Here is a 12327-nt window from a genome sequence, read left to right on the forward strand (position 1 = left end):
AATCAATGGTCTCCAGGGGCCCCACAGAACTCAGACCTATGGTGGCCCCAAAGGGCTAATGATCTGTGGGGTGGGGGGGAGTTTCTCGTCTGACCTCCCTGCCCCTCCAGAGGGACACTGCCAACTCAGCACACACCTCCCAGAAGGCCTAGAAGGGCAAGGGCCAAGAGAGGGGCACAACCTCCTGTTTTGGGGTGCCCCTCCCCCATGTATTCAAACTTGAAGACTGACCCAGTGCTGCCCCAAGGGCAGGTGTGATCCGGGGAGGCCAAGGCCAGCTTTGGTTGGAGGAAAAAGCAAACCTCTGGAAAGCAGAGAAAATTCACACGGTCAGGAACACAGCTTAGAAACAAACCCACTTTAATTGGTAGCGTACACAGAGATCTGGGGCAGCAGGGGGACATCATGGGGTGGGACCAGGCCACACACCTGTCCTGGCGATGGTACCCGGTCTGCCTAGAGGGCGCAGGCTGGGGCTGGGTGAGGGCATGGAAGCGGGGGTGCCAGGGGAGAGGGATAGGGTGCAGTAAGCTGGGGTTGGGGCCCGTGTAGAACTCGGTGTTCACGTGTATGTACACAGAATTTACAGGAACCCTCAAAGGGCAATCTAGAGAAAGGGTCAGGGAAAAGGCGCTCTGGTTTCTGAAGGGCCCCTCCCCCCGCCCGGGGCTAAAGAAGCATGGGGGGGTGTGTGCCCGATACCCAGACTTAGCCCCACTTCTGCCAGTCGCAGACTTGCCATGTGCGCTGGGACCAGAGAGACAGTCACCCTCTCTGGGCCTCAGAAAGAGTCACTAGATGATCACTAAGGTTCCTGGTAGGCCTAAATCTCAGTATTTTAAAGGAGATTAAGATACAAAATATATTTGTTAAGAGCTGAGGACAAGACATGCTCAAATCCCGCCATACCTGGTCCGCAGCCATCCGGCGCTAGGCATAGGCTAAGGACCCCCGAGGAGCTTTCCCACCTACCTCTCCGGGCTCGGCTCTGGTTCCCAGCTGCTCCTGCACACCCCCCCCCCCAACAGCACACAGGGCACAGGGCGGCAGGGGTGGGCACAGGCCATGCGGGTGAGGGAAAGAGGCCAGGGTTGGGAAAGGGCCTGGCCTGGGAGGCATAAAGTGCACTGCTCACCCTCTTTGTTTCCTAGCACACAGTGGACCCAGCACCCAGCAGGTGCTCAATAAATGCTTAAGAAGCGAACACAGTAGGAGACAGTATGGTTCGAGGCAGATCCCTGCCCTGAACCGGGTGCCTCGGGGATGGGCTGAAGCGTACCACCTCCTCTGTGACACGGGGAAGGGAAAGGGGACGGGGGTCGGGGGAAGGGAGGAGGGGGCAGGAGGAGAAGCAGCCCCAGCCTGCCCGCCCCCCCAGGGCAAGTGTAAACTGTGAAGCTCATGACGGAGGGCAGTGTCTAGCCGGAGGCAGGACCCCGGAACCCTGTCCGGGATCAGGATCGGGGGAGGGAGGGGTCCCCAGGAGAGGCAGTGGGGTCCGGCCAGCGAGGCGGGGGCAGCTTTTACAGTACAAGGATTTCTGTTCCTACAGCTACGCACAACGGGAGGACAGCTAGAACTGCAAAGCACAACCAGCAGACAGAGGGGAGGAAACTGCGAGAGAGAGACAGACAGACACGGCGGAGGCCAGTGGAGGCCAGGCAGTCCAGGGATGGGCGTGGTCCACGGACATGGCCACGCTCCTCTTCCTTCATACAGTCAGCGGCCACTGGTTCACCGTCAGGGACACCTGAGGGCCACCCCCAGGGTGGGGGTGGGAGCAGCTAAGCCGAGACCAGAGGGCCTGAGTCCTTTCCCACCTTGCTCTGGGGGGCTCGGTTCCACCCCGCTACGACCGTTCCAGGAGTCTCCCTCCGGGTAGGGAGTCTGGCCCCGCTGGCATCAGCCTTTCTTACAGCCCTAAGGTTAGGGCGGCCCTGATTTGGGTGCTGGAAGCACAGGGGCCCTCAGAAAAGCAGAATCAGAGGGAAGTGGTGAAAAGGCAGGAAAAACGTACAGAGGTCAGAGACTGGGGTCGCCCATTCTGGTGCCAGAGGCCTTCGAACATGGCTGCCGTTGGGGGTCTCGTTGTGGGGGGACATGGACAGCCGGCACATGGGGCCACCTCCTGGAAGGCACTGCCCTAGCCCCACCCCAGCATCCCTCCCGGTCACTGGATGGTGCATTTGTCCCGCTCGCGGGCCTGGCCCTCCCGAAGGACCTTGGCCTTGATGTACTTGAGGTCACTGTTGACGCTAGGGCGGCGGGCAAAGGGCGAGACCATGCCGTAGGCGTCCATGTCCTTGACGCGGCGCATGCAGAAGGGCCGGGGGTGGAAGGCGTCGCCGTACTGCACGGAGATCTTGCGGTGCAAGGCCGGGCTCATCTCGTGGGGCAGCTTGGCCATGCTGAAGAGCACGTAGAACATCTCGTCCACGTTGGTGTTCTTCTTGGCCGACACCTCGAAGTAGGCGCAGTTCTCGTCCCCGGACACCAGCAGCTCGGCCTCGGTGGTGGGCACCTGCCGACACAGCTCACCGTGGTCGTTCTTATTGCCACAGATGACCATGGGCAGTTCCGCCGCCTCCTTGGTCTTGTTCTTCAGGCAGGATTTGACCTCCAGGATCTGCTTCTGGAGGCGCTTGACCTCGTCGAAGGACTCCCGGTTGTCCAGGCTGAACACCAAGATGAAGACGTCACCTGCGGGGAGAGGGACCCAGGTGGGGAGGCAGCCCCTTGCAGACAGACTCAACCCTCCCCGCCAGTCCGAGGAGGAGTCGCTGTTCTCCCCATTTTCCAGAGCAGGAAGCCGAGGCCCAGAGGGGTCAAGCCCTTGTTCAAGGTCACACAGCAAACGAGCGGCTCAGCCTGGTTCAGACACAGTTCATTCCACCAACCCTGCCCAGCGGGGCTGGAGAGGGAGTGAGCTGCTTGTGAATTTGTGCAGACTGTGTTAGGATAATAATAATAACAACAGTACAATTTTCACGACAGCAGGGGTCTTGCCCGACTTGTTCTGTGCACATCTCCCGGGGCCTGGAATCATGCCTGACACATCGGAGGCACTCAACATGCCTAGGTTCACATCTGGCCCCTGCCACTTGCTGGCCACGCGGCCCGGGGCAGGGCAGGCAGCCTCTCTAAACCTTAGTCTTCTCCATCCGTCCCACGTGGATGAAATACATCTTTTTATGCGGGTTTCTCTGGACAATGAATGGAGAATGGCCCAAGCTCAGAGGTCTTACGTTTCGAGACACCAATGGGAACAAGTCCCTGCAAGAACTAGCGTGGGCCGTGGGCTCCATGCGTACTTTCCTCCCAAAGCCCCTGCGAGGGAGATTTCTGCACCTTCCTGGTATAGGTGAGCAAAGAGAAGCTCAGAAAGGGTGAGCAACCTGCCCAAGCTCACACAGCATGAACGTGGCTAGGTCGAGACGTGGACCCGCTGCTGTCCTTACCTAGCCAGTCCCTGACCCACAAGTGCTCTCTGCTTCTTGAATAAATCACAGATGAGTAAGTGAGTGCCAGCTTCCAAGACCCACACGGTCCCTGCTTCAACTAACTGCATCCCTCAAGACAGGTCTTTGGGTCTGAAACGGGCCGCTCAGGGGGAACGGGGGGCAGGGAGAGAGAGCCTGGGCGGTGCCCACATCCCAGTCTCTGGAGGTTACCACTGGGATTACAGGCTCACGCTCAAACTGGCCTCAATGCGTAAGAACCTGTGGGGAGGTGTCCAAAATCCATTCCCCAAACAAGGAAACTGAGGCTCAGAGACTCGTGCAACGTTCAGAACCATGATCCGGCCAACGGTGCGCCCTTCACCGTGCGCTCCAGGGCAGAGGGAGACGTGATCACCCATGACCTTGACTCCCAGCGCCCAGTGCCTGATGGGTGTCTGTAAAGCTGGGTGAATGGGCGAAATGGGTTGGGAAGAACGGGGGTGGGGGCCCCTGAGAGAGGCACCTGCAAGGCGGCCCCAGCCTGGCCTGCCAAGCCCGTCCCGTTAGGCCAATCCTGGGCCCCTGAGGACTCGGTGGCCTTGACATATTCAGATGCGAGACCGCGATGCCAAGCTTCAGAGACTGCCTGGCTGGCAGCTGGAAAGAGAGCCAGCAGCAGAATTAATGGCTTTCAGAATTTCCTGCGCACCAGCACCAGGTTGGAAAACGAGGCACGGGCTGGTGGGTGAAAAAAAAAAAAAAAAAGCAGCAGACAGATGTGCTCCGAATCCTAAGTGCACATTCAAAAGAGACGGACAAAAACCCTCCCGGTCACAACGATGATACAAACATAAAGGTCAGTGTGTTCGTGGGGGATCCAGAAGTGTCCCCGCCAGACTGATGGAGTGGCCACCGCTGGGGAGGGGACAGGAGTCTGGCGTTGGGGACACAGGACAAGGGGGCTTCTTTAGCCTCCTCTGTGTTTACAGGAGGATGCGTTTGCAAATCACTGGTGTAATTAAAAAATGAGTTTTGGAAATACGCTCGTGGTCCTCCTCAACATCTGTCTCTCTCCTCCCTCTGATGTTCGCCTTATTTATATTAGTGGGCGCCTAGTCCCCTCCCCAAGGCAAGGAAAGCAGACATCCCTACACCCCCAGCAGGTGCTTGAAGTGTCCCCGCAGCCACACTGCGGGGGAAGCAAGCCGATGTCCGCCGTGCCGCTGGGGAGACTGACCCTCAGAAGTTTGATCACACCTCGGAGCCACCAAGTGGCTCCAGGTCAACCCAGGGCTCCTTCCATCCAGACACAGCCTCTCCAAACTATGGGGTGGGTAGGACAGTCCGCAAGGATAGCCGGCAGGAAGAAGCCATCTGCCCAGGGTGCTGAAGGAGGGGGCTTGGCTCGGGTGCGGGGGCAGGAGTGCACACGGCGTGCGTTTCTTGGTCCGAGAGCATCTCCATTTGGGGGGTTATTTTAGTGATGACTAGGGGCCACTTGCTCACTCCTTCCCTTCATCACCCCCCAGCAGTGGAAGAAGCACGGCTCAGGCAAGGACTCTGCCTAGCCCGGAGCAGGCACTCTATAAATGCTGGGTTGGTCTAAGACCCGTGTTTGCTGAGCACTTACTCTCTGTTCACCAAGCACTTCTGCTGTATGAACTCACTTACTTCTCACCGTGACTTTGGGGTGGGCACTGACACCATGCCCTCACAGAGAGAGGACCAAGCTGCTGACAGATAAAGTCACTTGCCCAGAGGTACGAAACCAGGAAGCAGCTGCCCCGGGCAGACCGGTTTCTGGCCCGCCCTCCTACAGCCACCACGGGGAAATTGCCTGGGTTAGGCAGAGGATGGCCCAGGCCCCCATCTCCATCCGCCCCCTAAATCCCGGGCAATCTCTCTTTCCTCCCCGATATTCCCAGCGGGCCAAGAGACTACAGGACAATTTCATGGTGGAGAAGGAGAGCCAGAGCCAGGGACCGCCTGTGTTACCACCTGGACTAACTTAACCTCTCTGGGCCTCAGTTTCCCCACTTGTAAAATGGAAGCAAAGCCCCATCTCCCAGGTTGGTTGTGAGGACAAAAGAAACCCACACAAGCTCTAAGAATGGGCTCAGGCACGCAGCTTGAGAAGCATTAGCTATTGCCACCACTGTTAACTGTGATTATTACTAAGTTACTGGCCTGGGCAGGGCTCCCACCTGCCCTTTGACTGACTGCTCCCCAGGGCCTGCCCTTACTGCTCTGAGGGGCAGCAAAGGCCTGGGATGTCAAGAGAACTGAGGCCAGCAGACTGACCCTGGGCCCCAGGGCTCTGCAGGGCCACCTCCAGCAGGAGGAAGGCAGGAGCCCCTCTCTGCTCCCCAGAGAGGACGACCCCTCTTCCCCGCCCCCACACCCGCCTGTGTCAGCGCCTGATCTGGAAGGCAGCCCTGCAGCACTCAATGCCAGCCAGCCGGTGTGGGATTTGGGCCCCAGCTTGGTCACCTGCTCCGGCAAGCGGCACCCACCCTCTCGGCCCCTCCCCACGCCCAGGGGTGGGGCTGGCGGTGAGCAGATACGTGCCCCCACCGCAGCCCCGGGCCCCCACCTGTGAGGATGGAGAGCCTGCGCATGGCAGGGAAGGGGTGGTTGCCGGACGTGTCCAGGATGTCCAGCTGGTACATGTCACCTCGGATGTTGTAGACCTTTCGGTGGAAGTCCTCGATGGTAGGCGTGTACTGGTCCTCGAAGCGGCCGTTGAGGAAGCGGGAGACGATGGAGCTCTTGCCCACCCGCGAGGCGCCCAGCACCACCATGCGGTACGAGTTCTTGGCGGGCACGCTGAGCGTGCAGTTCCCGCTGGACAAGGTCTTCATCATGGCTCGGGCCGGCGGCACGGAGCGGGGAGCCGACGCCAGGAGGCCCTGCACCCGGCCCTGCAGCCTCTTGCTGGCCGCCTTGGTCTCCTCCGCGGGGCTCCTGTCTAGGTGTCCGCTTTCTGTCTGTAAGACAGAAACGTTAGACTGGGGCGTCTCTAGGGGGCCTGGCATTCATTCAGGCCCCCTGCGCCTTCATTCACGCCCTCTCGGTCTCCTTCCTGCCCATCCACCCACCACACAGGGGCTCACCGCCCTGGCGTCCGTTCACCCCTGTTTATTCCGGCCCAGGACGGCTGGGGCCTGAATTTTCGCTTTAAGCCAGCTCCCTGCTGCTCTCAGCCAGCCAGTCGCTGGCGTTCCCCGAGAGTCACTTGTCGTGTCTATAAAAGGGACTCTGCTCCCAGGACTGTCGCACAGGCTCAGGTCACAAAACGTTAACTCCTGCTAGAACCTGATCTCTCCCTGGCTCTTTGTTGGGTCCTTTCCCTGTTCTGGCCTCCCAGCAGCTGTGACTCCAGGCCACGACCTGGGGAAGGCACTAGAGAGCCGTTTCTTAGGCCTGGGGTAGGGGTGGGGGGTGCTATGGCCTCTGGGGCCTTCCCAGAAACGGGGGGGGGGGGGGGGGGGGGGGGAGGCAAGGTCCAGATCACGCCCTCCGCAGCTCGGGGCCCGGCGGTTTCAGCCCCAGGCCCTGGGAATTTGCTCACCTCGAGGAGATCCAGAGATCTGGTTGTGGGTCAGAGAACTGACCCAGGGACAACTCGAGTCCCTCAGAGCTCCAAGGGTTTATGGTTTGGAGGCACACCCAAAACTTTCTATGGGGGCTCCTCGGCCTCATGGAAGAGACTGAAATGGGTCCCAGCTCCAAAGCCCAAATGGAGATAAATAGAGCCCCAGGGCCCCAAAAGGCCCGCCCCAAAGGCCAGCCGCAGCCCCGCCACTCCCCTTCACTCCGTCAGCACCCACCAGAATCCACTCAGAATCCCTTAGCCCATCACTCTGTTGGAGCTCTGCTGAGATCTGCCTCCACTTCTTAGCTCGTGCTGGTCCCTCTGCCAGAACACCCTCTTCTCTTTATGCTTCGAGCCCTGGCTCACATACCACCTCCTCTCTGGAGGCTTCTCTGGCTCCCCAGCCCACCCCAGCAGGAATCCCTCCTCCCTCTAGAGAAGAGGAACTAGAAGGGGATACAGGCCTGCTGGGTATCAGTCTCCTCTGCCCTCAGCCTGCTGCCACACACAGTTGTGCAGGCTGGGCACTGCACAAGGCACCCAGCTGAGTGGGAAAGCAGGGAATGTCTTTGTGGAGTTCATCTGCCCAGAGAAGGCACCTCTTTCCAGGGTGCACTGGGAAGTGTACAGGCCAGCTCCCACTGGTCGGCCCGCCTGGGTTCTGCAGCTCAGGGGCCTGGAATGCTTCATCCATTTAGCCCAAGGCCCTCTCCGACATCATAATGTCCTCTGCTGTCAGGCCAAGAGACTGGAGGTGGAGGGACCTCTTGTGTGTGTCTTCTGGCATACGCCCTGTTCGGGGCATTCAGGCGTCTGCTCTGACTGGCGCCCTGTCCAACTGAAAGCCACAGTGCAATAAACCGGCTCTCAGAAATACCTTTTTCAAAAGCTTTTATTGTTAGCATTTATCAACCTCCATGGCACACACATTCCCACCATGGCCAATTCCCAGCTACCAGGAGGACCTGCAAAGAGAGGCGCACGTAAGCCCGCTCGGCACACCGCTGACCCGAAGCAAGCCTGGAGCCCTGACAACCACCATTCACCCAGCCCCCGCCATGTGCCTGGCCCTGTGCTAAGTACAGGAACAAAATCAGGGATTCTAAGCGGATTCTGGTGGGAGCTGACATTGACCTTGCAGTCAACGTATGCCAGAGTGTCCTGAGCGCCCTGATTAACATGTACTCACTCCCTCCCCACCCCGAGTAACCCCAGAAGGTAGGTGGTGTTCCCGCAGTTTATAGGAGGGGATACTGAGGCACAGAGAAGTTTAGTGATTGCTCATGGTCACACAGCCAGTAACCAGCAAAGGAGAGATCTGACCCCAGGCTGTCTGCCCCATGCACCAGAGCGTCCTCACCTTCTCCCTACAGGGGAGATATTATCTGCCTATTACAAATAAGGACCCTGATACTTAAAAGTCCCCATGACTGGCCTGTGTAGTTAATAAGGGAGCCAGGACAGTGACTCCAAGATAAAGACGCCCACCCCTCCCCCTTCACGCCTGCAGCCATCTCTCCATTTATCCCATCGGATCTCAGTGCCTTGTACCCAGCAAGGGCTCAGTGAATGACCCAGGAGCTCTCCTTTGGTGCTCTCCTGCAGCTTCCTTCTGAGGCCTTGTCCCTCCTCCCCCGCCCCGCCTGGCTGGCCCAGGTGCTGTGCTGAGGGTCTCTGTGCCCTGGACACGCCTGTGGGTGCACAGTTGGGGGTGGGGAGCTGAAGGCTTCTCAGCAAGGCAGCCTGGGCCTGCAGCGGAGATGGGAGGGAAAGAGGCCCCATGCCACGACGGACCCCTCCCCGGTCCCCCTGCAGGGAGCTTGATGCTGCTGTGATCACCTCTGTCTAGACTGAGAGGGGAGGAGGCCAGCCGCCCCCAGGGACCCAGGGACCCAGGGACCATGGTAGTCCCCATCATCGGCCTGCCGGGCTTCTAACCCAGAGTTCCTGGTAAAGACGTGCTTCTATCAGTGGCTGAAGGAGCCTGAGGGAGTCAGAGAGGAGAGTCAGACAGGAGCCAGGGCGTCAGAAGGAGGCAAAGGCGGGGCGGGGGAGGGGGCAGCGGGAGGGGGGAGTGGCTTTCCTCTCTGGGAGAGGACTGTGACTGTGAGTCTTCACATGGCCCCAGGCACGTGGGGCTGTGTGTGGCACCCAGACACCTGGACGCCAGCTGACGGCTTCTGCGAGCCCCACCTCCTGTCCCCATATCCTCCTTCCCTCTCCTCCCCCAGAGGCTGCCCTGTGGGCCGCTGTGGGCACAGCTTCTTTCCCCTGCTGCGGGCTCTCCCGCTCTCCATCCTCAGCCGGGCCGACCCCACACAGTGAGGAGCAGAGAGGAGCCCTTTGAAAATGTAGAGCCTAAGCCTGGAGGCTCAGACAGTGGCTAATGGGGACCCCTCACAGCATAAGAACCCCAAGAGGAGCTCTGTGACTCTCAGCTGACCCTACCCTGACCCTACCCCAGGCCACTCCCGGGGGCTCTGGGAGGCAGAAAGTCCCCGAGCGAGCGGAGATGGAGTGGGGCAGAGGGGAGAAGGCAACCTAGCCAGACAGGTTTCTGTCACACCGGATGCTTCCCGTACCTTGTTCCAGGGACCTCCCGACTGTCCTGTGAAGAGCAGACCACCGTCCACCCACTGGACTGGTGGGGACCCTGGGGATCCGTGTGGCTGAGTCACTTGCCCCAGCTCATTCGGATCACTGGCCAGGCCAGGATGAGAATTAGGCTTCTGGGCTTGAAAGCCTGGGCTCTTACCTCCGTAAAAACCCACCCCCTGGCCAAAACCCGTCTTTTTCCAAACAGCGCCTGACTCTGAAGCTTCAGCTGGCCTCAGGCAGAGGAATGACCCCTGAGGCCCTACTAGATTCTTGTTCCCTCTCTCTTCCCACAGGTGGCTGGGGACAGACACCCTGCCTAGGACTCACCCCAAACCCTGCCCGGCCAGCTCCCCGCAAATGCATCTATGGGTTCACCCCCTTCTTCGCCCTCAAGCCCCTCACCTAGGGTCTGCCTGGGAGACGGAGGGCATCAGAGGGACCAGGACATCAGGACAAGAGTCTTGACATGTCCTTCTCCCTATGAGTCCCCAGAGCTGGCTGCATTGCACCAGCACCCCCCAACTCCCTCCTACACACCTCAAGCCTCCTCCATTAGCACACATCCCAGCCCCTCCAGACATACGTGTTATTCACTGACTTCCCTCCTCACACCGAGAGGCGTCCTGGGGGGCTTGGCCAAGCCAGCCTGGCTACCCTTGGCAGTTCAGGATGGTAAAAAGCGGGCAGCTACCGAACTCTCAGAGACCAACCCTGCTTCTCACCAGCTCAGCACCCTTGGGCAAATGGGTTGGCCTGGTGGGGCTGGTCATCGACTAAATGGCGACTGTGGAAACAAACCCGTAGGGTGGCCCGGATTATTCAGCCAGAATACAGCTCCTGGCACATGGCAAGTGGGTTCCTTTGGTGCATCTCCTCTTGGCATTCAAGGGTCCGCCTGGAACAGCCAGGGGTGGTGGGACTGGAGTGCAGGCAGAGGTCTTGGGGGGGGGGGGGGGTATCTGTTTTGTTACTGTGACACCACGGTAAGCCTGAATCACGGGCTCCCGAACTCACTGCCCCATCCCAGCCTGGCGTCCTACCTACTGTGAATTCGTCATCCTCCCAGGGCAGGAGGGAAAGGGAAGAGAGGTCAGAAGGAGCCCACCAGAGGGACTTGGAGGCCCTACAGGCCAGCTGAAGACAGGAAATATTTCCGAGGGAAAGAATCACCCAGGAAACTCACTCCCTCCACCAACCCTCCAAAAAGCTCGAGGAACACTGGACAGGAAGGCGCTCCTTAATCTTTCCTCCTCTCTGAGCCTGTGTCCTCATATTTAAATGGTTATTGTTCTAGGTCCCTGAAATGGAAAGCTCCTAGGAGCACATCTAGCACATAGTAGAAGCTCGATACATCCTTCCCATTTGGGATAAGGAAAGGGCCTAGCACTCAGCCTGATACATAGTAGGTGCTCAACTAGGATCATTTTCTTGAGACAACATAAAGTTGCCTTTGATCCCATCACATAATAGATGCTCGATCAGCTTAACTTTCCCTAGTCACATAATGCTTCCTCTAGCCTTCCTCCCACAAGACTCAAACCCTTCTTCCTGGCTTCCCCCACATCAGCCAGCTCCCCATTTCTGATGGGGTGTCTCTCTCCTACCTGAGAATGGTGCGCTGGGCCTCTGGTACAGCTTGGAGGGCTGCCTGGAAGCGCCTGGAGGTGCGGGGAACCGCTGGCTTCTCCGGTGGCAGCCGCCGCTGCCGCCGAGGCTTCCAGAGTCTGCAGCGACTCCTGGGTCACTGCGCCGGGCTCCTCCTCTGCGCGGCTCCGGGCGCCGGGCTGGGCGCGGCCGGGCGAGGGGACATGGGGAGCCGGTGCCCCATGGGTGGGTTCTGAGGGCTCGGAGGGGCCTGGGCGCCGGGCGGGCTCGGGCTCGCCGCCACCGGCCCTGCCCTGCCCCGACCCGGGGGACTCCTGCTGAGCCAGGTGCCCTGAGGCGCGGGGACGTCCGATCCCGGGGTCCCCGCCCTGGTCTCCGGGGTTGGGTATGCGGTAGGGGAGACTCCGGGCTTTAAGAGGGTCCTTAGAGACTCCTGGAGGGTCCTTTGGAGGAGCCTGGAGGGTGCGTGCGTGTGTGCGCGTCCCGAGATGGCAAACCTACGCTGGCCGCCTATGCCACCTTCTCCGCCCGCGCCAAAGGGGGTCGCTCGGGGTGGGGGTGCTGCCCTGCTCGCCGCGGCCTCCTCTTCTGCCTGCAGCTCTGCAGCTCTCCCGGCGCCAGAAGGACGGCTCCTCTCTCCCTGCGAGGCTACGCCAGCAGCTGGAGGAGGAGCAGGGAGCTCAGCTCCGCGCGCGTGTGGGAGGGGGCCTTGAACGCCGCCCCAAGGTTTCGCACGTAGCTCCGAGTTAGTCTTAAACCCGCTCCTCCTCCCACTTCACCTCCTCTGGCCCGCTGTGGGGGCGAACTTTCTGCGGGCCCAAGCTCCTCCCTCCCTCCCTCTCCTGGAGGCGAACGCCCCTCTTTCCCGCAGGGCGAGGTCAACGGTCCCTCGGGAAAGCAATCGCAGCCGAGGCGCCAGTTGGCGAGCCCAGCAGCAGAAGCCCACCTCAGGCCTGGGCGCTCTCCGCCGCGCCTGCGAGCTTCGGTCCCTGGGCCCTTCGCTCAGCGCCCGTCCGCCCCCTTCGCGGCTCGCGAGCAGCGGGTCCCGCCGCCCAGCGCCCGCCCGGGCCTGCCGGAGCGCTGTCGCCC

At 60.2% G+C, this 12327-nt stretch overlaps 1 protein-coding gene across 5 annotated transcripts; it reads right to left on the reverse strand.

Annotated features, from left to right (window-relative positions):
* Positions 1-343: 343 nt before the first annotated feature.
* RASD2 (RASD family member 2) lies at positions 344-12321 on the reverse strand. 5 transcript variants are annotated; one of them, XM_082740344.1, is made up of 4 exons: positions 12185-12321; positions 11238-11898; positions 6034-6423; positions 344-2700 (listed from the first exon to the last, which is right to left on the reverse strand). In XM_082740344.1, exons 3-4 carry the CDS (start codon positions 6302-6304, stop codon positions 2171-2173), a joined length of 801 nt encoding a protein of 266 aa, XP_082596470.1. In that variant the 5' UTR covers positions 6305-6423; positions 11238-11898; positions 12185-12321; the 3' UTR covers positions 344-2170. The 5 variants fall into 5 exon arrangements, with proteins under 5 accessions (XP_082596470.1, XP_082596469.1, XP_082596471.1 ...); XM_082740343.1 differs by having other exon boundaries at positions 6034-6427; XM_082740345.1 differs by lacking the exon at positions 11238-11898 and having other exon boundaries at positions 6034-6427.
* Between the last annotated feature and the right edge of the window lie 6 nt (positions 12322-12327).

This window comes from Mustela nivalis (genome assembly GCF_964662115.1).
Source record: "Mustela nivalis genome assembly, chromosome: 7".
Lineage (NCBI taxonomy): Eukaryota > Metazoa > Chordata > Mammalia > Carnivora > Mustelidae > Mustela > Mustela nivalis.